At 40.3% G+C, this 27283-nt stretch overlaps 4 protein-coding genes across 7 annotated transcripts; 2 read left to right on the top strand and 2 right to left on the bottom strand.

Annotated features, from left to right (window-relative positions):
• The first annotated feature begins 887 nt into the window (after nt 1–887).
• LOC657236 (SRSF protein kinase 1) lies at nt 888–6887 on the top strand. 2 transcript variants are annotated; one of them, XM_015981355.2, is made up of 7 exons: nt 888–1772; nt 3881–3907; nt 5024–5242; nt 5289–5571; nt 5620–5782; nt 6053–6273; nt 6321–6887. In XM_015981355.2, the coding sequence occupies exons 3-7, from the start codon at nt 5049–5051 to the stop codon at nt 6780–6782; spliced, it is 1323 nt and encodes a 440-aa protein (XP_015836841.1). In that variant the 5' UTR covers nt 888–1772; nt 3881–3907; nt 5024–5048; the 3' UTR covers nt 6783–6887. The 2 variants fall into 2 exon arrangements, with proteins under 2 accessions (XP_015836841.1, XP_015836836.1); XM_015981350.2 differs by lacking the exon at nt 3881–3907 and having other exon boundaries at nt 893–1772.
• Nucleotides 6888–7076: 189 nt separating this feature from the next.
• Nf1 (Neurofibromin 1) lies at nt 7077–21381 on the bottom strand. Of its 3 annotated transcripts, none has more exons than XM_015978852.2 (27): nt 21090–21381; nt 20794–20937; nt 20520–20712; nt 20250–20468; nt 19923–20170; nt 19633–19878; nt 19396–19586; nt 19079–19352; nt 18836–19029; nt 18604–18787; nt 18250–18436; nt 18160–18201; nt 16058–16511; nt 15183–16009; nt 14664–15132; nt 14214–14615; nt 13925–14164; nt 13685–13876; nt 13377–13638; nt 12927–13331; nt 11316–12878; nt 11011–11269; nt 10713–10963; nt 9557–9748; nt 8602–8804; nt 8367–8553; nt 7077–8322 (listed from the first exon to the last, which is right to left on the bottom strand). In XM_015978852.2, the coding sequence occupies exons 1-27, from the start codon at nt 21147–21149 to the stop codon at nt 8005–8007; spliced, it is 8406 nt and encodes a 2801-aa protein (XP_015834338.2). In that variant the 5' UTR covers nt 21150–21381; the 3' UTR covers nt 7077–8004. The 3 variants fall into 3 exon arrangements, with proteins under 3 accessions (XP_015834338.2, XP_064215577.1, XP_064215578.1); XM_064359507.1 differs by lacking the exon at nt 9557–9748 and adding an exon at nt 9144–9230; XM_064359508.1 differs by lacking the exon at nt 9557–9748.
• A 296-nt stretch (nt 21382–21677) lies between these two features.
• AGBE (1,4-Alpha-Glucan Branching Enzyme) lies at nt 21678–25147 on the top strand. Its single transcript, XM_963555.5, has 6 exons — nt 21678–21823; nt 21919–22065; nt 22140–22309; nt 23215–23459; nt 23506–25011; nt 25059–25147. Exons 2-6 carry the CDS (start codon nt 21953–21955, stop codon nt 25101–25103), a joined length of 2079 nt encoding a protein of 692 aa, XP_968648.1. The 5' UTR covers nt 21678–21823; nt 21919–21952; the 3' UTR covers nt 25104–25147.
• Nucleotides 25036–27000, bottom strand: LOC656995 (uncharacterized protein). Its single transcript, XM_064359509.1, has 9 exons — nt 26807–27000; nt 26636–26748; nt 26405–26588; nt 26207–26355; nt 26036–26159; nt 25825–25991; nt 25525–25779; nt 25287–25478; nt 25036–25237 (listed from the first exon to the last, which is right to left on the bottom strand). Exons 1-9 carry the CDS (start codon nt 26900–26902, stop codon nt 25126–25128), a joined length of 1392 nt encoding a protein of 463 aa, XP_064215579.1. The 5' UTR covers nt 26903–27000; the 3' UTR covers nt 25036–25125.
• Nucleotides 27001–27283: the final 283 nt, after the last annotated feature.

The raw sequence follows: 27283 nt of genomic DNA, 5'->3' as shown, positions 1-27283 counted from the left end.
ATGCGAATTATTGCAATTATTTAGTTTGTAATGTTGATTTATTTAAAAAGTTTGTGTTGAAATATTTGCAAAACACGGTCAGTACCTGGGGCCTGGTGGCCTAGTGGTATAAGCGCCACTCGCGACGGGGGAGGTCGGATGTTCGAACCCGGGGTGTAACAATTTTTCTATGAAAAAAAGTGTAGAAACGGTAAGTGAAACAACACGTAAACAAAAATATGAAAATGAGAGAACACGCAGATGTATAAACGTAAAGCGGAGCATAAAACTGACGGAAATAAGAAAGTAATAAGAAAGTAAAAGTACGTAAAGGCGCCATTGTAAACGTAAGAGCACATCCTAATAAAAAGAAAGTACCTTTTGTTTTGAGAGAAAAAGAGATGAACATAAAGGTGAAACATAACTTCAAACGTATCATCACAGTTTTTTTAAATATTATGAATATTTGTTAAAAATTGTAATAAAAAAATATCAATTTTTTTTTCAAAAAAGTGTTACGTTGTCTCAAATTCTAATTATTTAAAAGACTCAATTCCATTTTTCGATTTAAAACTGGATTACAAATATCGCTAAAAATAGAAAAATAAATTTCATTACTACTTGTCTTTGTGGCACACTTGGTTTAACTCTGTCGGCCCCTTTAGCCTTAAAAGTCCAACATTTTTTCGTTTATAACCACGCTAAATCACATCAAATTTTTTCTTCTTAAGACTGTTTTGTTCAATACCCAACACAACTATACGAGGTCAACTAACCCGGCGCCTCCACCATTTGTTGCCCGAACCCAATTTATTAATTTTTTGATTTTATTATTTTAAGTATCTTACGTCCTTAGGTATTTTGTGTTAAAAAATTTATTGTGCTGTTTTTGTTTATGTCATTGCCTGCTATTAATAAATTTGGTCGTGTAGTCAGGCGGTATTTGGTCGAAGTGGGTGTAGGCCGATATTGCAAGATTGTAATCGTCATTGGATCGTCGATGCGCGAAGGGCGGTGTTCGCCCTGGGGGTGAGAAAGTGTGGTCATAGTAATCGGGTTAAAAATCGGGATTTGCAAGAGTGAAGACAGTTGTGGTTTCAGTAATCAATTTAATTTCCGTATTTCGGGTCGATTATCGAACGGTCTCTCCAGGTCGCACATGCGCTCGGGGCGCCTCCCAGTAGAGTCGTTAGTGAAGTGCTGGAAGCCGTAATCCCCATGTCGCGGGCCGATACATATCACCTGCTAATCCGCCTCTACCATTATGAGTGACTCGCATGAGGTCCCGTCAGGTGTGAGCAAGTTCTGTGCAAAAGGACCCTTCGTGCGTTCGCGCCCCCTTCAGGCTTCAACCTGGCTCCAGAGGTGCCCAGCAGTCTCCAGACGACATCTCGGGCTAGTGCGCTTTCAAGGTCGAACAGCGGCGGCGAGGAGAAAACCCATTCCGACATTCACTCCTCACTGGACACCATCCACCTCAGGTCTCGGCCTGCCTCGCTGGTGGACGAAGGACTCCTCCTCTCCTATGGCCAAAGGAACGCCTTCAGGAACGAGTGCAAGGACTACGAGTCCTTTTCCTCACGGCACTACTCGCATCTCGACGAACACGCCTGGAGATACAGACACCAAATTCCGTCCGAACATTACCAACCAGACTATGGACAGTGTGATGAGTTCAGAACTCGATACCCATTCCGCGAACCTGAAACGAATCGCCTTGACTACCTCTCGTTGTCGCTTTCTCCGCCGACGAGGCAGAAGGAGTCCTTCTATGCTCACGAATCTTCCGCTTTGTAAGTCAATATTGACCCCAAGTGCAACACCCACACCAAGCTGACGTAAACATGCCAGACGTAAACAATGCAACAAAATATGACAATCGATTGCCAACACATGATCAAATACGCTGCCCCACCTACATTCTTAATTAATTTCACTACTTTATTGACGATTTAATAAATAAACTGATAAATACGCTGATCCCTAAACAAGGGGAATTAAAAAAATGGCAGAAAAAACTTTTTCATTGGTTTAAACCGAAAGAACGATCAAAATAACTCACTACCGCGCCGACAATTATGGAATTTTCCGAAAATTAATATCATTCCTGTTTTTTCCTCGCTGTTGGAAAATATCTAATACCTTTATCACAAATGACAAGAGTAACCCATTTCGATTTGTGATTTGATTTTTATATCGGGTGTTCAATTATAACGAATTTTTGTCATTTTGAGGAAAATATATAAACATATGCTATAAAATTTTCTCTTTCAAATGCTGTAATTAGTTGATAATAGATTAGTTCATTTTTATGTTATGAATTTTTATGTTTCTTAATGAGATAAATCCATCAAACGTATTTTTTTACAAGTCTACAAATCAATAACAAACATAAAGATAATATAAAAATTATAAATCAAATCTGCCTTTTCATTTTAAATGTTTTCCATAAATCTGAAAACAATATTTAATAAGGTGGATTTTATTAAACAAAAATCTAAAAATAGTGGTTCCTTTTGTTTCTTGGATTTAATGGTGTTTCTATTTAAAAACAATAATTAAAAAATGTATGTATAATGTTTACGTAATTATTAGAGGCTACTTGAAAATTTTTATTAATTTGTGATGAGTTTCTGCAAAAAAATCAAAAACTTTTGGGGGTTTTAAGAGTGGATCGTTCGTTAAAAAGCTGACTTTATAAGTACAGTAAAATCTCTTTTAACGGACATCTCCTATAAGCGGACCCCTCTGACAAACGGATAATGTTGTTGGTCCCGTATATTTTAAATAGTATTGGGTCTCTTTTAAGCGGACTCTCCAATAAACGGACGCGGAGAATGGAATTCAGATCTTTTAAAAAAATCTCTCGTTTAAAAGGACAACATGTTATACGCGCGTCTGTATAATTAATGATTATTATTATGACAATCCGTCAGAAAATTCGAAAAATAAAAGGAGTAACGAACTCAGACTCAGATCTCATAAGAAGTTAAAGTTAAGTGTATTATTTATTGATACAGCGTTATCATAGCAAATGAAACGAAATAAGCGTATGTTGACCACAAAAGAAAGAAAATTCTGTTGGTCTACCCAAAACTAACCGGGTGAATAAAAGCGAAGAAAGAATTAGGAAAAAGCCAAGCAGCAAATAATGTTAAAAATGAAGATGAATTGGCATGAAAGTGGAAACATTTGTGAAAAGCGAAGTTTTTTTTTGAAAATTAAAGGATTGAAAATATTGATCAATTAACTTATAAATGGTTTATAAAAACGTATAATAAAAATATTCCGATTTCTGGATCAATTGAGTTGGCGAAGTTTTAGAAAATCTAATTTTAAGGCATCTGAAGGCTAGAAAAGAAAAGCTTAAAGTACGTTTTTTACGTAAAAAATTTTTTTTTGCTAATAGTTGATAAGTATTGTTTTTCAACGAAATAGTTCATGCTACTACGTCTTTAATAGTTTGTTTCCATGTAGAAACTAATTTTTCTCTTGAAAGGACACCTCCATTAACCGGACAAAAAGCATGTCACCGTCAATGTCCGCTTGTAAGAAATATCACTGTATACGTATTTACACTAAATATAATCTATTTTCAAATTTTATTACGAGCTTCCGGACTATAAGTAACTTATGTGCAAGTAAGGTTTTGGAAAAAAAAGGACACAAGCAGTAGTGATAGTGGTGTAAAAAAATTTAATAAGGTAGAGCTTTACTAAAGACTTAAACCATGAAAACTACTAAGAACTTTTAAAGCAGTTCTGTATATTGGGGGCCCGCTTTGAGGTTACATTCATCATATTTATGTTTGATTAAATAATTTTTGTAAAATAATTATTTACCCATTCTGTCGGTCTTGTGGCTGTTTTTCCGAATTTAACATATTTTCTCTTTTCTTTAGCCATATAACAACAAATTACCACAAAACGTAAGTAACACTGCTGCCACAGTAACACACATCAGGCGTGCAAACCGAAAGCTAACTTCACACGTGTATAATTTTTATTACTTTGTAAATGCATTTGGCGCAAATTAAACAAATGGGAAGGGTCATTGTCTTTATTCATTTTTATTTAGCCAAAGAACTCAATTGACGAAATAAAATTTTTTTGCCCTAAATAACGCGGTACCTAAATTTAGATTTTGGAGTGTATTTTTGTCGAAATCAACGTCAGGTCAGTTCCTAGCATTTAGGCATTTTTTTTGTTTTCCAAAAACATAAAAAAGTCATAATGAGGTTGCCTAATCGTTATGTAATTTTTTATTGCCAAATTGGCAACCCTTTAATTGCGTCATTAACGTCAATCAAAAGCGCCCCCGCCCCTTTTTTTGCACCCTCGAGTGAAAAAGTAGGTTACGCTGCTAGTGTGTGGTCCAAGTGGTTTTCCAGCCCTTTGGAAAAATACAAAATTCCGCGTTAATACCTCTTACAGATATTGGGAAGGTTTCAAGTATTTTTCTGTGACCCGTCCGGTTGTTTGTGCGAGTTTGGTTCCGCACTATAGTAAAATCACTTAGAAATTTAGGCAAAACCGTTACGATTTGAAAGTGCATCAAAGTGTCGAGAGACGCTTGATTGGGGCAAATCGGGCGATCGAGTGCCGTTTGTGGTGGTGTCAAATTAGCAGCGAATTTTGTGACGGATTCGCAGCTCAAATTATTCAACTGCCAAAAATAAAACCCAGATCGGTACAATTTTAATTTTGTGCGTTTGCCAAAGACCGGTGACGTAATTAAGTTTGAGGGATTGAGCCGCGAAATTTCGATTCGAAATGGAAGAGCCGCTCGTGTGTTATGCCAACGAGACGATAAGGCGATTAAGTTATGACAATGACGATAACTGGCGCATCACCACTCTCTGTGTGGCAATCCTTGGCCATATCCTGTTACCGGTGCTGTTTTTCGTTAGCTATAAGTTTACGAATTTGCTCAAAGAGGACGACGATGACGCTCCGGCAATGGAGCAGAGCGAAATCGAGCAAATCCTGCTCCTGGTGCCTCTCATTAGACGCTACATCTCATACTCTTGCCCCCCGTTTTACAGCACGCCATCGAAAAATGTAGAAGATATGAACGAAGATGACTTGAACCGGATTGTCGCAAGTGAGAATAACTGCAGTTCGTCCCAAGAAGACCCCACGAGCTACGACATCGGTGGTTACATGCCCATCGCCGAAGGCGACAACTTGGACGACAAGTACGAAGTCTGTCGGAAATTGGGCTACGGGCAGTTTTCCACAGTCTGGCTTTGTCAAAATAAACTGTACGTAATTTCTTGACCAATCCGTATTTAACTGATAAGTTTGCAGAAATGACGAGTTTGTGGCCATCAAAGTGTCCAAGTCCCAGTCAAAACTACGAGCGCTGGCCCAAGACGAAATAAAATTGCTAGATTGCGCGATTTTGGCAAACCCTGATCACGCCGGTTATAAGAATATAGTACAAATGTTTGACTTTTTTTCTTGTCAAAGTGTTAATGGCAATCACACTGCCATTGTCTTAGAAGTGATGGGACCATCATTACTACATTTAATAAAACAAAGCGAATATAGAGGCATTCAACTTCCGGGAGTTCGGCGAATAATAAAACAAGTAAGACAACCCGGAACTGTAACAATAACACAACTCACGTAATTTAAGGTCCTGCAAGGTCTACAATATCTTCACGAGGAGTGCGGCATAATCCATACCGACTTAAAGCCGGAAAATATCCTAATTAAGGCCAAAGAACCGTACATTCGTCAAATGGTAAACACTGCGAAAAGATTCAGCGAATTAGGGATCATTCCTCCGAAAACATACGGTACTTTTTTGCTACTAATGTCTTTATGGCCTAATTGGCTTTATTTTTCGTTTCCAATTTTTTTCTTGCTCCCGTCACTGTTTTCCATTTCTTCTTTTGAATAAGTTCGTCTATTGCACTTTTGGTCCCGGTACAACTATTTTGACTTCCCTCTGATACCGTTTTTCATTACTTCTTCCTCTTGCTTTTTTTTCTTTCTTCACACTTTTTTTGTGTTCTTGCTTGTTTGTTTTCAGTTTTCCACATTCTTTATTATACTTTTTTGACCAGTTACGTCAAACCGTTGGAGCGACGTGCAGCCTTACAGCAAGGACCTCGAGGAGTACGAAAGAGCCCAGCTCTTGCGCACGCGGTCTTACCCTCAGGACCCGTTCCTGTCCGAGATAGTGAGTTTCAGGAGGAAGCACGCTGAGCCTAAACTGAAGGGACCAATGTGGATCGACGCAAATATCGAGGTCAAGATCGGCGACATGGGAAATGCGACCTGGGTTGTAAGTTTAGCAGCAGCCAGTGGGCTTTTGTAGCGTTCGTTTTGCAGAACAACAAGTACAACTCGACCATCCAGACCCGGCAATACCGCGCGTTGGAGGTGATCCTGGACGCGGGCTACGACTGTCCCGCCGACGTCTGGTCTGTGGGCTGCCTGGCGTTCGAGTTGGCCACGGGCGAGTTCCTGTTCTACCCCAAGATGTATAATAACTTCTCGTTGGATGTGGACCACATTACTTTAATTTGGGAGGTGCTCGGGGGCATTCCCACGTATATAACCAAGAGGGGTTCCAAAGCCGACACGTTCTTCTCCAACGGCAAACTGAAGCACATAGAAGAGAGCGAGCTGAAGATTTGGAAGATTGAGGACGTGCTTGTCGACAAGTACAAGTGGAAGCGTCTCGATGCGATTCCGTTTGCCGGCTTCATTGAGTATTTAATCGAACCTGACCCAAGTTTGAGATATACTGCTTCAGCGGCACTCAGCTGCGAATGGATTAATGAACAATGATTTATTCCAATCATGTATCTTTACTGTTAGAAGACTGATCATTTTCGTTCGATTTCGTTTCTAGTTTTGTTGTATTCTGTCATTTGTAATAAAAGTTCAAAATATTGCCGTCTTATTTGTGACCCCTTCTACTGTGATGTGAGTGGTGGTACTTCGGTACCACCTCTGGCTCTTGGAAGGGATTTTATCGATAAATGGGCGGGTACGCCTTTCTCCCACCCAATGCGAGTGCGACACCCCCTCTCTATTTTCTGACTTGGCGAATTCAAAGGGAGGAATAAACGAATCAGCGGGTTGACTTATATTATGTAATATCATAGATACAAACATTTGCCATATTTAAGAAACATACATATTTTCATTTATACATTAATCTATCACAAATAGAATTTTTATGTAGATACAAACAAGAGTTGAGTTTAAATAATCAAATTATTTTTAAAACAATCACGTGCACGGTGGGGCTTCCATAACGAGTGAAGTAAAACGATGTTTTTACGATCACAATCGAATAAAACTCCACTTTCACTGCATGTAAAAATAAAGTTTTAAGACGTTTCCTAACAATTCGTACAAGGTTTGACTCTGGTCCCTAACGTAGTGTTATCGAAACACCACCGTACAGCAAACAAATATAAAACACTGGATAAAAACAATACTTTAACTAGTTGTTATATAGGGTTCTAGAGATTTGTACATCAGATAACAATGACAGTAGAAATGGATATGTGAAAAATTGTCAAAATTAATCATACAGGGGCACCTTGTCCAGCGTATACGTATCACATACTGTCAAACAAAATAATTTGTAGTTACGTAACTCAGGCATTAATCAAATAGGGGCTGCCCCGTGTCATTAATATAGGAACTAAAGAGAAGAAGAGGCAAATTAAAAACTAACGTTAAAAATACTGATGGATACTTACAACTATATATAACAAAGTTGAATGTTGAAAAATGAACACAAAATGTGACAACAAGTACACTGACTTACATAGAGATTAATCACGGAATAAGTGCGTAAAATAAAGAAATAATTTTTGGTATTGCGTCGTCTTAAAGAATAATACTAAATGCCGTACGATCTAAAATAATTACAGGCAAACACAATAAGTAATCGTTTCGTAGTGTGTTTTCACATATCCCTTTAAAACCGTAGAAGAATTTATCCGAGTGCGTTAAATTCTCCTACAAAAAAATATTCGTCCGGTGGCTAAGAATTTTATTTATGAATAGATGATCCTTCCGAATGCAGATGCGTCTTAGTCTTCAAACTGCGTTGTTTGCTGAATGAAGCCCGCCCCAGTGAAGTTGTGCTTCCCCCCTCTAAATCCCTCGTAATCTCTTTTTCCGTCGGTGAACCCAAAGTAAGGCTAGAAAGACTAGAGGAAAGGTTCATGTTTGAACTAACACTTAACATTGAAGGATATTGCTGCATTTCACCATTCTCTCCTTCAGATTCTTCAATAGGAAGACATGTTTCAACCATCGCTTCTAAGCAGTTTACGAACAGTTCGCTACTCTCGGCCGTATTGTTGTACTGTGGGAAGTGTCAGTATGGTGTTACAGAAAACTAGGTAGTACCTTGTTAAATGGTCCAGCGAAGCGCCAGAGACCCCCAAAGCCACAACTTTGCAAATAGTGGAGTTGTTGTTGGCTGGTGTCCTCACATGCTATCATATTCTGAATGATACTCCTGACCGCACTTAAGATTATTTGGTCGTGGCAAGACGTCAAAACATTGTTTATTTTCATATCCAACAAGTTATAACTGAAAGTTTGGTTGTGGTCAGAAATCGGGGCAGTTGACTCGACTCACATTACGGGAAATACTTTCGGGAAAACTACGGCTCCTTCGGCAAGATACTGATATAATATTCTAGTTTCAGCTTCGTCGGTGCTATATTTAACGAGAGTTGCTAAGACGGTTAAAACTAAGGCCTGAGTTGAAAAGTCTGTTAGAACTTCAGGATCAAGGAGGACGTTATTTTCGTTGCTTACTGAAACCCTTGTACTGCGGTTCTAAAAAGACAACTCAATTAGCAAAATTAAATGAATGAACCGCGAGAAGACGCCGACCAAGATGCTACAGCCATCCAGCATGCAGTGCACAGTTAACTTATAGATTTATCAAAAGTCGATACTCACAATAAGTGATTGATAAACCTATAAAGGCCTTGGGTGGGATTCCGAAGTTTCATTTAAGCAATTTTGAAAAGCGCTTAAAATTGCTGAAATGTCGGTGGGACAATCCGCTCCGAGGGTGAGGTTTCGGGTACGGGTTAGAAAAAACAAAGCTACGAGAGTTGATCGGTGAGAGAAAGCAGTGTTATCGTAGTTTGTTTGACTGTAGGATATTACCTTGTCGTCAGAGTGATCGAGACGCTTTAGCTCTTTGGTGGTTGGCACCGAGAATGAACGTTGTGTTTTGAAGAGGGCACGTGCACTCTGAATGGTGGCCACCCCAGAGAAGGCATTCAGGCAAGGTAAGCAGCAAGGTTAGTATGCAAAATGCGGCACAGATACTCCGTTATTTGGTACATGTGCAAAGAGAGGGTTATTCCAGGCATTAAACGATACTTATCTCTCTATATACTCAAGGGAAAGTACAGTGGCAACAACAAGGACGAGACAAAGCACGGTCAGGGCTCCCACATGGCGCAACATCGATGTGGGAACCCCGCAAGTATTCGCTAATATTACGAGAAGATGATGTCGCAATGAAAGATTTGCAAAAAGTAGTGACAATGCTGCGTAAGGCAGGCAAGTCTTACTTTAATAGGAGGCACGGGCTGGCTATGTGTCTCACTGTTTAATGCATTGGGTGTTGGGTTCTGCTGAACGGGTACCGAACTAGAACGCTGGGTGCGATACAGAGGCCGGGTCAGGCCCCCGTTTGCCTGAGGTCCCGGGCTCTGGGATAAGTCTAGACTTCGCCAGCCTTTACTGGCTGTCGAATTTTCAACCTGGTCAGTTATGGCACCACAATTACTATCAATACACTCCCCATTTCACATCAATACTACTACCGGTTTCTCATCATCGGTTCACCAAACACATAAACAAGCCTACCCCCGAACAGCTCTTTTCTGGATATACAAAGCGGAAATACTTTTGCCTTTAAGTTTAAACACGTTTATCCAGAAAAAAATCAGTTGCGTCAATTTAATCACCTCTATTGCCCTGTCTCTCACTCAGCACTAAGTCCGGATTTTAGGTTTTTTGTCATTTGTCAAGTCAAACAATCGCAAATATCATCTAGTAACTGTAATAAAAATAGATAATTACAGGCAAAAGATTCTTCTAAAATTAAAGGTGTTTACCGAGGTATGAATTTATAATTTCTGCAACCTAAAACCCGGACCCCACAAACGGCACAACAACAAGCAGTCATTTCTCACTTAGGCCTTTAGATTATACACAATTACGCTTGCAAAAATGCACTCAATGTGACATGAGCCCGGTGTAAAACAAAGTGTAAAAATGTCGCCAATTGTTCCCTGTTCCTAAAGTTGCGTAAGCGTAACTTACAATCCTGTTGCTTAGTTATCGACGTAATAGTTTTTTATGACTGAGTTGATAATGAGAGTGGACCGACGAACTAGTGAAAAATTTTTGATGAATGGAACAACCGAACACAAATCGACACAAATATCAAATGGAAACAACAACGAACATCCAATGACGTGAAGTTGAACAGAAAAGTGTAAACTGACTGTTGTTAATTTCCAGAAACATACGAAAGAAATGTTACACGTGCATTTGATTAATTGATTAAAAATGAACAGACTACAACTACATTAACAACCCTTGGTAAATAAAAATGTGTCCATTAAACAGTTACTAACATACTTTTACAATTAGTAACAAATTCGTCATTAGTAGCAACAATTGGTCTACTCCATACATTTTTTTGGACAAACGACCCACCTGGTGTTGTGGTGGTTGCTTGTGCTGTCTGGCTTGAGCAATGGCCGACTGATCCAAAAGATCCCATGATTTTTGCCGGCGGTTTACACCACTACCCGTATTTGTGACATTTCCTGAGTTACTTTGGTGAGACATGTTTGCCATGTTTTCATTCATGAAGTTTTCCTGCGATATCGAATCCGACATGTTTCTCGAAAGCGAATGTTTGATGTGACAACGACTTCGAACTTCCTCAGACACACCAACCAGAGCTGAAAAGCCGCATAAGCACACAACAAACCCTGATTTGTTTTTTCACCGGTCAGATACGCGACACTATCCGGCGTTACTTCAAACTTGTCTCTCCTGTGCGGCTTTGCTACTATAGCTAGCAGCATAGTTAACACTCTTGAGGTGCGTGAAACGGTGGTTGGTGTGGGATGGCGGTATCCCTTGAGCAAATGTCCTACTAAAGCAAAATGAAAATTCGCCTTAAAGCTAAGCCCCACAGCGTGGTCCAGTTGCTTGAAGTGCCACTCAAGCGGCTCGCGCGTCGACATCATCACGTTCTCAAGCGTCTAAAATTCGCAAGTTTTACATCCGTGGACATAAATTAGCACGAACCTTGTCTTCGAAAATTCCCTGAGAATCTAAAGTATGCAAGTTTTGCTCTAACAAGGCTAAGCCTGAGGCGTACAGAGACACTTCGTCCAGTTGCAGAACCGAAGTCGCGACCCAAAACAAGGCTTTATGTATGGGAGATTCGGGCCTCAGAAGAGGCTGCAGTCTGGTCAGGCACATGACCAGCGCTTCAATGAGCACGATATCACTGAAACTTTCCAAAGCTTTGACCAGGATTCGCAACAGCTGCTTCATGTCATGGTCCGTTATGCTCTTGCTAATGCAACCGAAAACGATGAGTGCTCTGGGTTGTAAGGCGGGATTGAAACAAAAGGCGAAACTTTTCGCCAGCGAAGTCCAACTGTTCAGCCAATCACAGTTGGGGATGTCGTGCATGCACGCCTCCATGATCTCGAGTAAAGCGTCGGTTATGACCTCGAGCGAGGTCAGGGAGAGCCGCTCCCTGTCGGCGGAAGCCCCCGAGAAGCTCCGCTCCGTCCCAAACCACCGCTCGTTTGGGTGCCGGTAGCTGGACCTGAACGCAGTCACTGCTGCTGATTTGACCTTACTTATACCGAATAACAAGTAGAATTTTGGTAGAGAAAATTCATCTAAAGATAAGCGTAAAACTCTTTGGGTTTCTTCCGAAAAAGATGGTTTCGTACAGGTACATAGAGAGTGAATAATATTAATAACGAGTCCGTGAGTCGAGGCTCTCATACTCAGCGACCCGGAACACACCAAGAAAGTTACTGTATGGAACAAGTATGGCAAATGACGAGCAACATCTAGACAATTGTTAAACGACAACATCAACAAATATCTCGCTAAGATCGCAATATCGTCCCACATCATGTGTTGTTCTAAGAGCGGAGTGGGCGACTGACACGTCTTATCGACAACTCGACACAGCCTTCCGATCACTTTCTTCGCCACCAACTGCACGTTCGCCGACGCCAGCGCGACGGCAGTGTCGGCCATTATCTCGACCATCGGCGAGCCCAAGCCCGAATTCACCGACCTGTGGATAAAATTATCCAAAACCATATCAATCAACTCAGGGACTTGGCCAATCGAGCCCCAGATCTTCGCCTGAATTGACGGATACATCTCCACCTCCTCAATAGTCAACAAAATCAACTTCTCCAAAATCTGCGCCACCTGTTTCTGCCGCTTATTCTCCTCCGACGGTTTGCAGAACTTGACCAAATTGGCCAACCACGGCGTCATGTACTCCAAACACAAGTGCTTCAACTCGATGCTGGAAACGCGGAAGCCCTGGATGCACTCCTCCAGGAACTCCAAAGTCAAGTGTGGCTCATTCGTGGCCAATTTCTCCGACACCGACTTGATGAAAATCGTGTTGTTCGAAGGTATGCACAAACCTTGCGTTTCCAGCAACTGGCCTTCGATTTTTAAATCGAAAGTTGCAGTCAACGCACACAACTGGTTATACGCAGCTGTGCGCAAGTTCGGGTCCGACGAGCCCAAATTCAAGAGCGCCATGTTTAGTAATGTTCCCGGTACGTCCTTTGGTCGAATTTTTTGATGCACGGTTACCGAGTCCTGCATAAGTCAAGTTAAACTAACACGGGACCACTGGAAGTTACTTACGGGTTGGCTGAGCTCCCACCGATTCCGTATATGTATCACTGCCTGTACTATGCTATCACAATCGTTATGAATAAAACTAAGAGGACCACTTTCGTTCGCTATCGTCAGAGTAAACTGATTGTCATCAACTAAACAAACTTCTTCGATTTCGGAAGCGTAATAAACGTCGTTAAGCAAAACCGAATGCGACAAAACCTTGGTTTTCTCTGATGAAGTTATCTGAATGGCTGTGGGTCCCACTTTTATTGCAACTTTGGTGTCTTTATGTGACAATTTTAACGCGTTATTGAAAACTTTCAAATCTTCATCGAGGCTTAACGTAGCACCAGGTAATTTCTGTTGATCGAGTTCTATGAATTCGGTTAACTTGTTAGGCGCATCGATAAATATCAGTTTGCGATTGCCCTAAAAACCGCTGTTTGTCACAACGCAGAACAGGAAACAACTTACCTTGAGAGGTGCTAGAATTCTATCGTGGAATTTAGTGTATTCGCGCACCCAACTATTACAATTATAAATATAAGCGGCATGGATATTTTCGTAGGCAACTTCAGGCAGAACATAGAACCACTTTTGTAAAAATTCAGTCCTAAATCTATTATCTGAGCAAGTGTGTGTGAAATCGACAACTAATTCGAACGGTGAATGGCAGAAAGGCTTCAATGTCAATATAACGTGATAAATAAGCATGTCTCCATTCGTCTCCCCAATCCTTCAACACAAAATTACCTCATGTCCCTGACTGCAGTCCTACCTACTTGTATCTGCGGGCAATGTAGTAGAAGACGGGAAACCCGGCTTTGCTAGTCCCAGCTTGGTAGAAAATATTCAACGATTTGATCGACTTGAACTCCTCTTTTTCGTGCATATTGTGCTTCACCATCAGTTCTTCAAACTTGGTCGAAGACATGTCGATGGAGCTCCATCTAGCGTACGACGAAAACAGAAGACTGGAACGTCTCGTGTGAGAAAACAGCAATAAAAAGTGGGAAGCTTACTGCGAATCCACCGGTTTGTGCTCGGGGGGTCCCAAGTAGGCCAGCAGCGTGGCCATTTTATCGAAAGGCCTTCGCCCCACAGCCTTGTGATCCCGGCTGCTGGACAAGTAATCCCCGATTTTCTCCTGGTGGTTCCACAGCAATCTGTGCAAAGCCAGCACATTCGCGTCACTTATAAACGACATTGAATGTGAAGTCTGATCAACAGTCTCGCAATCAGACGCAATTTGTATAAAAAATCTAGAAAATTATACGTCATTATTAAGACGACTATTATTGGTCGTTATACCTCCTCCCAATCTCAAAATGTGCTCTTAGAAAATCATTAAACGGCAACATGTGCTGCTCCTTGCTAAACTCGACGTGATTAGCGATATTTTGTAGAATTTTTGACATCAGCATTAGCCCCCGCTTCACCGACGTGGGGACTTGCTTGGTGACAATGCCCATCTCTTGCGGCGAGACAATCGCAGGGTTGATGAACCGCAAGAAAATCACCGTACCCACGGCACCGATGTTGTTTTGGGGAAATTGGGGGAAACGCTTACTCAAAACTTGGTACAAACAGTGGCACATCGACCTCAACTGAGGCGGGAACTTCTCGGCGCTGCTCACAATCGCATCGAACACTTTCTGAGTCAAAGCTATCAAGTTTTGCCGATTTTCGGCGATATCTTCATTAGGTTCTAATCTATAACAATGAGGCTCAATGTGGGGTCGGCGCAAGCCGTTGTCTTACCTAGCCGGGTCTACCTCAAAACTACAACACGGATCGTCCAGCAAGGGCCGAATCAACGGCTCCAACAAACATTGCAAATAACTAGCACCATAAATTTTGAAACAGAACGCCATGATTTTGCTCCCGAGCGAATTGCCACGGAACAGGGTTTGCATACAGTCCGACACTTCAACCTCTCGGTAAAACATGTTCCAAAGCAGGGGGGACAAGAGGTGTTTGGCGTCGAATAAAGTCACAAAAACCCGCGCTAATTCGTCCATCTGTGACGTTGTGACTACGTTGGCTAAAGCCATGGCGATCGGCAACTCGCCTTTATCGCTTATCATCGTCACTAACTGTACCAACTGTTCGAACCGATCAGCCAACACTGTTTCAGCCAACGTATCGAACTCAGTCCCTTGTTGCAAAATTTTAGTCAAGACTTCCATAAAAGCGGCACGCGTTTGCAAGTCTTTATTGTAACCCAAATCTGAGCAAGGCGGTAAATAAACGGTACACTAATCCGAAACTGCGACTTACCAATGGAGTGCATCAACCCGCTGTCGATGTTGGCCGACAGCAAGTTGGACATGGCCTGGATGGTGGCGTTCCGCAAAGTGCTGAGCTTGCCAGCGTTCACCCTTTGCCTCGAGACGTCCTTCTCGACTTCGGTGGCGTCCGAGCAGTCGTTTAGTAAGTTCATAAAGAGCGTGAAATACTTGAGGAAGAGTTGGCTTTTGGCTTCCATCAGGTCGCCCCGGTCTGACTCCTCCGGCTGCAGCGGCAGCCCCCTCAGAAGCGCTGCCACGGCCTCCATACAGGCCTGGTCCAGGTCGCGGGTGATCATAGTAACGTCGCCCGAACTAGGCGGCGCTATTTGGTGCGAGGTCCCCATGACCCAGTCAGTCAAATACTCGACTAGCTTGTTCCTGAACTTCATTTCCTGGCGGAAAGCTAGGTCGTCACGCCGTTTCATCATAGCTTCAACGAGTTGGCACAGTTTTGTTTTAATATGTATTGCGTGGACGGTCATGTCCAGATGGCGCACGTAGCGGACTATGGCCAACATCATGCCTTCGATGCTTGTGACGCCTAAGTGCTCGGAGGGTTGGTCGTTTTTAGTGCTATCTAGGATATTTTTCATTATGAAAATTATGTGTTCAATGAACTGAGTATTGACATCTGAGACTACGACTTGGCCCTGCTGGTCGAAAAACTTATCAACGATTGTTTTGATTTGTTCGAACAGAATAGGATACAGCGCTGAGGACATTTCATGCCCGACTAGCTCTTTGACGTGTTTCTGGATCTGGGCCCCGAATTTTTCATTATTGCAGACCAGCAAACGGAGCAGCAGATCGACAAATCTAAAAGTTACAACGAAACAAATGACAGGCGCGCCAAGTCTAACTCACTGAGTGACCGGACAGTACTGTCTTTGTTCCTGTGGCGCCCCTGTTAAGACACTAGATTTGCGACTCTCAGCCAGGCTACTAGAGCCGATCGAGCTGATGGTAGCTGTGGATAGACTGGAGTGGGACGATGCCGATAATGTGGGTCTCGATGGTGATTTTCTCTGTAAGCAGACACCGCCCAAAGCACATAAAAATCCAGTCATGTTGGCCCACTCGTTGATTTGTTCCTCTAACTCATGTTCGGAGTTTTGATGCGATGCTCTTCGTTTTCCCATGGATCTGTGGAACGGCTCCATTTGGCCGTCCTCCACCTTTGCTTTAGGGTACGAGGATAGGTTCTTTGACATAGAATTCCAGTTCATGAATGTTTCTTCCCAGGCTGGTTGCACGCCGTTTACGCAGTGCTCGATTTTGCGCAAAAGGGCCATTATGCGTTTTTGCAAGGCGGCCCGGCCTGTTATAACCATAAAATTATGTAGGTACCACCATACTTTTAAATATCTGTTAAAATCGATTACAAATTATAAAAAAACTCACATATAAATACGCAGTGAGTCTATAAACCAAGCTAGAGCTGGAAGTTTCCAGTACAAAATACAAGTATTACATTAAAAAAAAATAAAAAAATTGATAGCTACAGCTACTGGTAGTTTCTTGTATTACAGACTGAACTAGAAGTAACGCTCCAAATTCATATCTTTTATATGTAATGAATTATTTTTCAAAAAATAAACACGTCGATTTTATTTTTTTAAATGCCACATTTTGACACCATAGTGACATTTATAATGTCATTCGTTTTTGAATAATGAAAGACAACTGGCATTTTTCATAAGGGTTTTATTTTACTGGTCAGCACAAAAAATTAAAAAAATATATAGCAAAGAAAAATAAAAAAAGATAATAAAATAAAAAATAATATACAAAAAGCTTTTTTCGGTTTAATTTTACAAAAAAAATGTATAAAAAACAATTGCTGCTCATAAATCAAAAACAAAATATAAAGCCCATTATGTCTATTTTTTTATTTTATTAAATTAATTTTTAGTTTTTTTTTAATTTTTTATTGTTGTTACCAGAGAGATAAAGACGTGTAGTATCTAAAACAGTGAACAAAAATGTTGGTTGTCATTAAAAAAAATGATGTCAAAATGCAGCATTTAGAAAATAAAATCGATCTGTTCGATGAATTTTTTGAAAAATGATTAATAAAAAAGATATGAATTTTGTGCGTTACTCTTGGTTCAGTCTGTATTAGTTTCGTAAGCTACCAAAATACGCAATTCTTAAACATTAAAAAAATTTTTTTTCAATTCTTTAACATAAGAAATACCCTTTACTTTGACAAAGGAAATTACAAAGTAATCTGAAAGTTAAATAAATACCTTTGTCAGTCATACTGTATTTACAGTAATAAATAAATAATAAATTTTTAATAAAAAATTGTGAATTAACTAAAGAACTGAAAGTTGGTTTCTAGAGATTAAAAAGTTATTTTCATGCAGATTTTACAAAAAAAAATACAAAAAACAATGCTGCTTATAAAATAAGTGAAGAACAAAAATATAAAGCCCATTATGTTTGACTTTCAACATTTATTTTTTTATTAAATATTTTTTTAATTTTAAAGAATTGTTTTTATTTTCTATTCTTATTACCAAAAAGATGTGTATTATCTAAAACAGTAAACAAAAATGTTGAGTGTCATTTAAAAAATTAGGAATGACATCACACTCAATATTGAATCACAATGATGTCAAAATGTAGCATTTAAAAAAATAAAATTGATCTGCCCGAGTATTTTTATGAAAAATGACCAAGAACAAAGATATGAATTTTGTGCGTTACTTTTGGTTCAGTCTACAATTTTTATAAACTACCACAAAGTACGTAATTTTTAAACATTTTTATTATTTTTTTTTTAATTTCTTAACATAGATTAACTCATTCTTTGACAGATCTGTTTTTTATACAAAAAATAACCTTTACTTCGACGAAATCTAGAAGTTGATAAATACTGTTCGTCAGTCAGTGTAAATAATAAAAAATAGTAAATTAAGGTGGGGCTTATGTTCGGATTAAAGAGGTTTCGCTGCACTTACCGTTGGCATGTTCCGGGAAACACATTCTGGATTCCCCGCTGGCTGTTAGTATGCGATTACGTTACGTTGTTAGTAGCAAAAATGAGTTACCTGTGGTTAAAACGGTAGAGGCTTGGGCCAGTTCTTGGTACACGTGATAGTTTGGTACCAGATAGGTCACAGTGACTTCGTCTGAGCCACATCTGATTTCAGCTTCTTGGCACAGTAATGCGAAACAACTCATCGCTACTAAGACAGCATCCATGTCAATACTCCACAAGTACATAAAGAAGACAACCTAAAAATGTGACTTGACACAAACTCAACAAAACAACGCGATTTGTTGTTACATGAGTACAATAGGTGTCCGGCATACGATTGAACCTGTAATATCTCAAATTTGATTTTTTAGAGTTCAATGTATGCTTCTGAGAATGTTTCGAGATTATGTTTCGAGCCTCTTACCTCTAGTTTTATGTGGGCTTGTTTGCATATCGGTATTTGGCTACCGAGGTTCGCGTATTCCTTATGCCTAGACAAAAAGGCGTTTCTACAAATCAAAATCTCCCGCAACCACTTGAGAATATCGGTATAGTTCATAATTTGGTGTTGGATCAACTTTTGCGATATCGAGAACAACACTTGCGAACTGGAAATCGCCGTTTTTTTGGCTAATTTAAATCAGAAGTGAACGCACCTAACATCCCAAAAGGTGTTAATTGGTGCTTCGGGGTTCCAAACTTCGATTTTCTCGGGATGGTGTAAAACTAATAAGGCTTCCATTGCTTCTTGTGCGACGTCTGGCATCGTTGGTTGATGAACAAGTGACACCAAACCATTTATCAATTCTAACGTGGAACTTTGGATTTCATGGCCGGCTTTTCCTTGATTCTGGGGAAAAATCGATCAAAATTGGGACAGTGATATGATAGAAACGTACGTTCAGCATTAGCATTGGGTCGGCGTGAATCAGCCGCACCATATACAGTAATAAATTCCTATGACCAGGCACTTCTTCAGCTCGTTCTTTGAACTTAGCTTGCGAGTCTTTACCTTTGAGTGTTAGCGATTGTATCATGCGTAAGGGAGTGTGTGCGATACAACCTTGAGCAACTCTATTTAGCGTATCGGTAAACATTGCTCTTAGTTCAGACGATTTGCTATAAACTAAATCGATTTTGGGCCACCAGTGGAGTTTCGACTCGGTAACAATGCTGCGAAAAAAATTAAAACAAGTCGGGGGAGTTGGCGACTTACCGATAAAGCGATCGGACTAACACGAAATGGTAAACGGAAGGTGAGTTGAGGTTCAGGCAGACTTTCAATGCCTCGTTATTGTGTGGCTTGATACGGAAACAAGAAACAAAACAGTCGATCATTAGGTCCATGTCCTGGTACAGGTAATTTTGGCCTCGGGAGAAGAGTTTTGTGGTATTAAAGAGCAGCGACTGAAAAAAACGTGTACTATCTGGCTCGTGGATTGGTGGCAGTTACTTTAAGGTCATTAATGACACTTTGGACCAGAGTGAATGCAACATTATTGGAGTCTTTGTTGTTGATGTAAGTGGAAGCCTTACACAACTTCACACACGTAACTGCCGCGGCTTCAGTTAATTGTTTACTTGAGTTTCCGTGAGGTCCTATGCCGCGTTTTATTGCATCGATAAATTGCTTCTTTTTATTATGTCTAGGGGAACAAGGAGCACCACTATCAGCGTTTACGATTTCTTCAAGGACTTTCTGAAATTTTGGTTAGCAATTGGTAAAAGAATCGTGCTTCTTACAGGAGCTAGGATTAGAAGCATGATTTGGAGAGACCAGACGGCGGCACGACCCTTCTTGTTATCAGCGAAGTTGTCCAATATGTCAAATAATTGTTCACAGCACTTGGATAACTCCTCATTTGTGTTTTTCTGTAATTCAGCGAACTCATACGGGTAGTGGTCCATCCAGTTCCAGATGGCTTTTTCTAAGGAGTTTACGAAAACGAGATGTGCCGATTTTTTGAGTAAGCGGAATTTTTGAATGGCTTCTGCAAAACAATTTTTACGTGTAAGGCACGATTAGGTGCTAGTCGGTGGGTTACACATACAAATCGGCAGTCAAAGTACCTGTTAGCAATCTGGTAAGTCTATTAACATCAACATTTATGTGCTGAATTAGTTCAATATCACTGTAATCAGGGTTTTCGTCTGGGCATGATGCAAGCTCTTGTAATTTTGACGAGATTCGATTAAAGACAGCATTAAAGAAATTAACACTCAAAGCAAACAAAACTTTACTGGCTAACACTTTTATTGCATGTGTGTTGGGATTATCGTTTGACATATCTAAAACAAACAAGGGTGAATAATTACGTGAAAAAACACTCAACTACTGACCTAAAAACGCGCAAATTTCCTTCAACAAAGACTTTAAATTTTGATTTTCTTCCATTGTGAGAGTTATTGAATCTTTTGGCTGCTGGCTAAAACATTTCTCTAAGGTTTCTAAAACTATAAGCAGACTGTCATAGTAGTTTTTCTCTAATTCTGGACCATGTTGCCGTGGTGCCCCACATGTTCCAGTCTGATACTAAATTAAAAAACAAAGAAAACATGCAGTTAGCCAACAATTTACTCAGCCAACAATACAAAATGGGCATTGTCCACTCACCAGTTCATGGATTCGTTTCAAAACTTTAACAAAACCATCTAATACTAAAGCAAAACGGTATTTGGAAATCTGTATAATGCAAGCCTTATTCTGTTCCTCGTTTATCCGCGAATGGCTGGTTTGAGGACCAATCCGGCAAGGCAGCTGCAATTAGAAAACCCCATTATCCCCTTCGAAAATCCGCAAATCTCTGAAATTTCAGTCCCATCCTGGACCATCATGTAAATATTGATTAGAAGGTGGGAGGATTACTGCCGACGATCCCCACATACAGAACGCTAGTAACAGCCACTAACCTGCTCCTCAAAACGCACAATCAGAGTGTTAGCCCATTCTCCCGGCTTTTGCGTTGCCATTTTATTAAAAATACAAAATTTTACATTATTGGGACGACTTTAAAGTGTTGACATTTTTAGATTGGTTGTGCCATTTGACAGCAGTTCTTTCTCAACAATAATCCGAAGCTTCCGAAAGTGCAAAAGCACAAAATTTAGAAAGAGAATCGTCCCATCTCTGTTTCACTCGCACAGACGGCGCAACTCAAAGGCGTGGCCGTCCCACAACTCGAACTTGTAACTCGTATCACCCTGTATTTCACAAATTGTAGTTAATATAATGCAATTAGTAAATTGCTATTAATAAAGTTTTAGTGTTTTCCAGCAAAGCGCTTTAGACTTTCTCAACAATGCGTTGCAGGTTTTTAAATTACTCTAGAGGGGTGCCAGGTGCCACCAACCACTCGGTAAATCCCCTAGCCACAGATGGGGTCAGGGATTAAAATTTACTTTTGCCAATTAATCACACACGCTGAAACTAAATATCCGAGTTTAATTCTCTTCCTACGAAGAATTTGAAGAATATTAAGCGTTTTCAGTACTGCTTCACCGAAACTATATTTATTCTGGATCTCTGGGTGCGAAAACAATCGATCCAGAGCCCACTTCGTGCGTTTTCGCTAGTTCACGCGTGGAGTTGCACGTGAAAACAGTTTTAAATACCAGATATGTGAACTAAACTATTACAATTCAGAGTAAGCGAATTAAATTTTAATCGTCCCTTTAAACTAATCTTGTGACTTCTGACTCTTGTTATCGCACATGCACTCACAACAACATTTCTTTCAAGTTGGTGCAGCAATTGAGTGAAGAAAAGTGCGAAAATGGGTGGAAAATACTCGTCTTTGGACCCCATGGAGATCGAGGTGCCTGAAATTGATAAACTCCTCGCTAGAGACCCGTATCTTAAGCCGTTTGAGAAGGAAATCCGTCGCCGGTAAGTTGATTGACATTGTGAAGGTCAGTGAAAAACAAATACAAAAACACTCACTCAATCGAGTTTTTTCGCAGATATGGGTGTTTTAAAGACCTGCTTGAAACAATTGATGAGAATGGGTGCGGTTTGGACAGTTTCACCCAAGGGTATAAGTACTATGGGCTTCACGTCCAGCCAGACAACACAATTGTGGCCAGAGAGTGGGCCCCGGGCGCTGTGCAGTTGTTCCTAACAGGAGACTTTAGTAAGCCAAGCTTTAATGCCGAAAAACGAAATTTTGAAAAAAAAAAACACCATCTGAGTACCTACAGTAAAACCTCTACAATCCGAACTAATGTACCCAGCTGTTACTATATGCCAATTTTTTCATCCAAATTTTCATTTGCAGGAGTTTATTTAGAATATCACAACTCTTGAACCCTTTACAACAAAAGAATATTTTTTTTGCATTTGATAACCAAAGGTTTGAAGGTTCTAAGATCTTCGGGATTATCTACTGTCAAATTTTAAGGCTACTATGATTTTTTGAAGATGATGATAAAAAAATGATTAACACAGTTTTTTCAAATGGAATGATCCTGTTTTTTCAATGGCAATCAAAAGAACATCGATTTTTACGGAGACATATCTATTTGTTTTTTTTTCAGCTTATTTTTATTTTTAATCGAGTAAACTTTCGAAAAATAGTATAAAGTTGTGCTATTAATTAAAAGAAATGTTCGATTTGTTGAACAATTGACTGCTGCGTCTTTTCAGGGAACAAACAGAAAGTCAATTATTACTTTTTTCGTTATTAACCCTGTTTCTTTACTTTTCTTTTGTTCATATCCAAAAATTGTTTTTATTCATTCTGTACGGTGCTGCTAAAAACATATTAACACATTTTTTTTAGCAAAATGAGACTAAACTGCTAAATTTAAATGCAATATAAAAATAGTTTTTCTTAGAATGTATGGATTATGACATGGTAAGGCGATTTTAGAGGTGGGTTGTGTTAGTAATAAAAAGTATAGAATGAGTCTGTTAAAATTATATTTCAAACTTCGAAGTACAAGTTGTTCGGATTAAACAGGTTTTATTATAATGCCAAATTATTAGTATTGATAAACACTAACAACATTTTTTTATATAATTCATTTGTTATGTTAGATGGCTGGAACAGGGACAGCCACCGTTACAAGAAACTGGAGTTTGGCAAATGGGAATTAGTCATACCGCCAAAACCCGATGGTTCATGTGCCATACCCCACTTATCCGAAGTCAAAGTGGTTGTGGAAACACAATCTGGAACAAAAGAAGATCGCTTATCGCCCTATGCCACATATGTGGTCGAGCCGCCAAAAGACCAAGGAACAATTTACAAACAAAAGTTCTGGAACCCGCCAAACTCAGAGGTATAACAATTCACAACTTTATCATTTACCATAAAAAAAATTACAGAAGTACGAATTTCGGCACTCAAGACCGGCGAAACCGAAAGGCTTGCGCATATATGAATGCCATGTCGGCATAGCCACGTCTGAACTGAAAGTGGGTTCCTACGACAATTTCACTGATAATATTCTACCACGGATCGTAAAACAAGGCTATAACACGATTCAGCTCATGGCAATAATGGAGCACGCATATTATGCCAGTTTCGGTTATCAAGTAACTAGTTTTTACGCCGCGTCTAGTCGTTACGGGACACCCGAACAACTGAAACGGTTGATAGACCGGGCACATGAGCTCGGTTTAACCGTTCTGCTCGACTTGGTCCATTCACACGCCAGTAAAAACGTGTTGGATGGGTTGAACCAGTTCGACGGTACTGACTCGTGTTTCTTCCATGCGGGGGCGCGCGGGGAGCACTCTTTGTGGGACTCAAGACTGTTCAATTACCAGGAATTCGAAGTGATGCGGTTTTTGTTGTCCAACATTCGTTGGTACATGGAGGAGTACAAGTTCGATGGGTTTAGGTTCGATGGGGTCACCTCCATGTTGTACCATTCGCGGGGGATCGGGCAAGGTTTCAGCGGGAATTACGAGGAGTATTTCGGGTTGAACGTCGATACTGAAGGCTTAGTCTACCTGATGTTGGCCAATCACGTGGCGCACCATTTCAATCCTGATGGTATAACCATAGCCGAGGACGTGTCAGGCATGCCTGGGACTTGCCGCCCAATTAGCGAGGGTTGCCTAGGTTTTGACTACCGCCTAGCTATGGCTGTGCCCGATAAGTGGATCAAACTGCTCAAGCACTACTCTGACGACGACTGGAACGTGGGCAATATCGTGCACACGCTCACTAACCGGAGGTGGATGGAACCCAGCGTGGCTTACGCCGAGTCGCACGACCAGGCCCTCGTTGGCGACAAGACCATTGCCTTTTGGCTGATGGACAAGGAGATGTACACCCACATGAGCACCCTCTCGCCCTCGTCCCCCGTGGTTGAGCGCGGGCTCGCTCTGCACAAGCTAATCCGGTTCATAACGCACGCATTGGGGGGCGAAGCCTACCTCAATTTCATGGGGAACGAGTTCGGACACCCCGAATGGCTCGACTTCCCGCGCGCTGGGAACAACAACTCCTATCATTACGCGCGCCGGCAGTGGCAGCTAGTCGACGACGAGCTCCTCAAGTACAAATTTTTGAACAACTGGGACGCCGCGATGAACCACGCCGAGGAGAAGTACGGCTGGTTGAGCGCACCCCCGGCCTACGTCAGCTGGAAGCACGAGGACGATAAGGTGATAGCGTTCGAACGCGCCGGCTTGTTATTCGTCTTCAATTTCCACCCAACGAAAAGTTTCGCGGATTATAAACTTGGATTCGAGGGCGAGGGCGAGTTTCGCATCGCCTTGTGTTCGGACGATAAGGAATTCGGGGGCCACAGTAGGATCGATACGTCGATTCATAATTTCACGAAACCGGAAAGTTTCTGCGGGAGGAGAAACTCGATTCAGGTGGGTGGAAAAATAAAAGACTAATTCACTTAAACCGTTTATTGCAGGTGTATATACCTTCCAGGACTGTTATCATGTTGGCCAAAGTCTAAGTTTTTTTCCACAAAATAAATGTTATTTTTTTAGGAACGTACAATTTGTTTTATTTATCACAGATTTCCTGGCAGTGAGTACATGAGTCCGGGGCGAAATTTTGGCGTCAAACACCGGCACAATTTGACCGGTGCTTCCTGCAATCATAAGTTATGCACAAATGTCGCCGCTTAATAACCAACTTGCCGGTCTCTTCAACGAAGAGAAGGCGATCAAGGTGTATTATTGACTCGATTAATGGGGCGAATAGCAGTCGCAATGAATAAAACACGACGACGTCCCTCCACTGCGCTAATAAATCTTCAATTTCGCTACTCTGTAATTTGACGTCGCCGAAATCGATTTTCAGTTTTTCAGTAGCTTTGTGGCAGTAACTACAATAAAAGCATGACACAGAGTAACGATTTCTACGTAGAGTACTTCTCAAAAGTGAGATCTTCGCTGTATTTGACGCTGTTTAGAGCCGAGTGGCGGTATTTCGGATAATTTTGTGTAATTAACTTTTCCAGAGCAGCCCTGTAAGTGTGGATTTTCAGCCGCCAACACTCCTTTCGATTCAGTTTTTCGATATAATTTTCAATTGCATGGCACGCGATTTCGCGCGAATGGTAACTTAAAGTGTAATTTCGGGACTTACAGAACTGACTTAACGGAAATCCCTGAGTTGGTCCGGGCCTACGAAAGTTTAATCATTCAGTTATTCGATTAAGATTCATTTACAGTGTTGATAGTTTCATGTAGCAACATCCGACGATATTTATAAACTGGGCGTTGGGGCACTGGGCGTACAGTTTGAGTAGTGTTGCCCCCAAATCGCCACAAGGGTGGAGCCCAACTATTCCAAATTTAAAGTCATCGTCTTCGGAATTCATCGCATTTCTAATGGTCTGCAAAATTAGTTAAAACTAAAAATTGTTTGGAAGTGACGTACCGTTAAAAATTCGTTCGTTGTGATATTTGACTCAATCCTTTTGTTAATATGGACGGTTTTATTGTACTTTAGGCACCCTGGGAATTTCCGCTCTAGGACTATCTCAAATTCGTTATCTAAGTTCCTAATATTTCATAAATTAATTTTATTTTTACATAATAGGGGACATACTGGGCCTGTTGACTTAGCAGTTCTTGTGCTTCGATTGTGCAAACTTTAAATCCGTAGCCGTAATTCAACATTCTGCTTAAATGGCCGAGACCAGAGCCAATGTCAACAATATAAAAACAGTCTGTTTTTACAGCGGAATCGTAACAAATCTAAAACAATTATTTGTACCTTCAAATGCCAACGAAAGCAAAAATGCACCTTTGACATGACTGATATCTCATGCCGTTTTTTCGCTTTAACATTTTTCCAAAAGAGTTTGAGTAGCTTTTCATCTTTAGTGAAAAACGGATTTTGGATATCCAAGTCTATTGTTTTTCGTGATAAGGAAAGAGACTTCAATACATGTTTGAGTGCTAGGATAGATAAGGGCCAAACATTGCCGCTAAAAAATATTTTTGATTTGAATTGTTAACTTGACAGATGCCTAACCTCAGTTTTTCATCGTAATTTAGAAGTTTGGATATTTCATTAGAATCCAAGTTTTTGAGTGAATTTTGCCAACTCTTGGGTAACTTCTCCCAATGGCTTTCAGTAAAAAAGTCCTTAAAACAGAAACGGTGTATTATTTTAATGCATTTCTTATTAAACACGTAAACTTACGAGTACGTAACAATTTAACAGCCAGACATAATTTTCGTATATTGTACAACAAACAGGGATTTTTCGGTCAATTCTCTGTGAAGATGCACTTTCCATGTTATGAGCGTGGAAAAAAGAAAATTTAAAATTTACTGAACAATTGTTTGTGGTTAGAACTTAGGAATGTCAAATGTGACAAATTATCTTCTGTGGTTAAAAGTAATGCGAAATTACAAACTATTTCAGTGGTAAAATACTTGTGTGGACAAGTATTTTTATTAGCATTACAAAAAATGTGGTTTATTATTATTTTTTTGTTTGAGCTTTAGAAAAGCTTGCTTAATATTTTGGTGTATTTTTGGTTGCCTAGGTAAGAAGTTACCGGTTTTTATAAAAAGCTCTTTTTATGAAAATTTTGACTATATTATGTGAACAATAAATATTTTCTTAAATTTTTCAACTTTGACTTTATTTTGAATTACATTTAAACCATAAAAT

Source organism: Tribolium castaneum, chromosome 10 (assembly GCF_031307605.1).
Source record: "Tribolium castaneum strain GA2 chromosome 10, icTriCast1.1, whole genome shotgun sequence".
In the NCBI taxonomy this organism is placed as follows: domain Eukaryota; kingdom Metazoa; phylum Arthropoda; class Insecta; order Coleoptera; family Tenebrionidae; genus Tribolium; species Tribolium castaneum.
Note: the sequence above shows the minus strand (reverse complement) of the source record. Positions and strands in the feature narration are given on the sequence as shown.

Excerpts from the sequence above, each read along its gene's own strand:
- AGBE (XM_963555.5), top strand. The coding sequence starts at position 21,953 with ATGGGTGGAAAATACTCGTCTTTGGACCCCATGGAGATCGAGGTGCCT. Across the intron at positions 22,066-22,139 it reads GAGAAGGAAATCCGTCGCCG|ATATGGGTGTTTTAAAGACC; the intron begins GTAAGTTGATTG and ends GTTTTTTCGCAG. Across the intron at positions 25,012-25,058 it reads GGAGGAGAAACTCGATTCAG|GTGTATATACCTTCCAGGAC; the intron begins GTGGGTGGAAAA and ends CGTTTATTGCAG.
- LOC657236 (XM_015981355.2), top strand. The coding sequence starts at position 5,049 with ATGAACGAAGATGACTTGAACCGGATTGTCGCAAGTGAGAATAACTGC. Across the intron at positions 5,243-5,288 it reads TGGCTTTGTCAAAATAAACT|AAATGACGAGTTTGTGGCCA; the intron begins GTACGTAATTTC and ends ATAAGTTTGCAG. Across the intron at positions 5,783-6,052 it reads CATTCCTCCGAAAACATACG|TTACGTCAAACCGTTGGAGC; the intron begins GTACTTTTTTGC and ends TTTTTTGACCAG.
- LOC656995 (XM_064359509.1), bottom strand. The coding sequence starts at position 26,902 with ATGGAAAGTGCATCTTCACAGAGAATTGACCGAAAAATCCCTGTTTGT. Across the intron at positions 26,356-26,404 it reads AGATATCAGTCATGTCAAAG|ATTTGTTACGATTCCGCTGT; the intron begins GTGCATTTTTGC and ends TAATTGTTTTAG. Across the intron at positions 25,479-25,524 it reads GAAGATCTCACTTTTGAGAA|TTACTGCCACAAAGCTACTG; the intron begins GTACTCTACGTA and ends CTTTTATTGTAG.
- Nf1 (XM_015978852.2), bottom strand. The coding sequence starts at position 21,149 with ATGGCAACGCAAAAGCCGGGAGAATGGGCTAACACTCTGATTGTGCGT. Across the intron at positions 13,877-13,924 it reads CACAAACCGGTGGATTCGCA|TCTTCTGTTTTCGTCGTACG; the intron begins GTAAGCTTCCCA and ends GAGACGTTCCAG. Across the intron at positions 9,749-10,712 it reads AGCAACCACCACAACACCAG|GTTGAAAATTCGACAGCCAG; the intron begins GTGGGTCGTTTG and ends ATAACTGACCAG.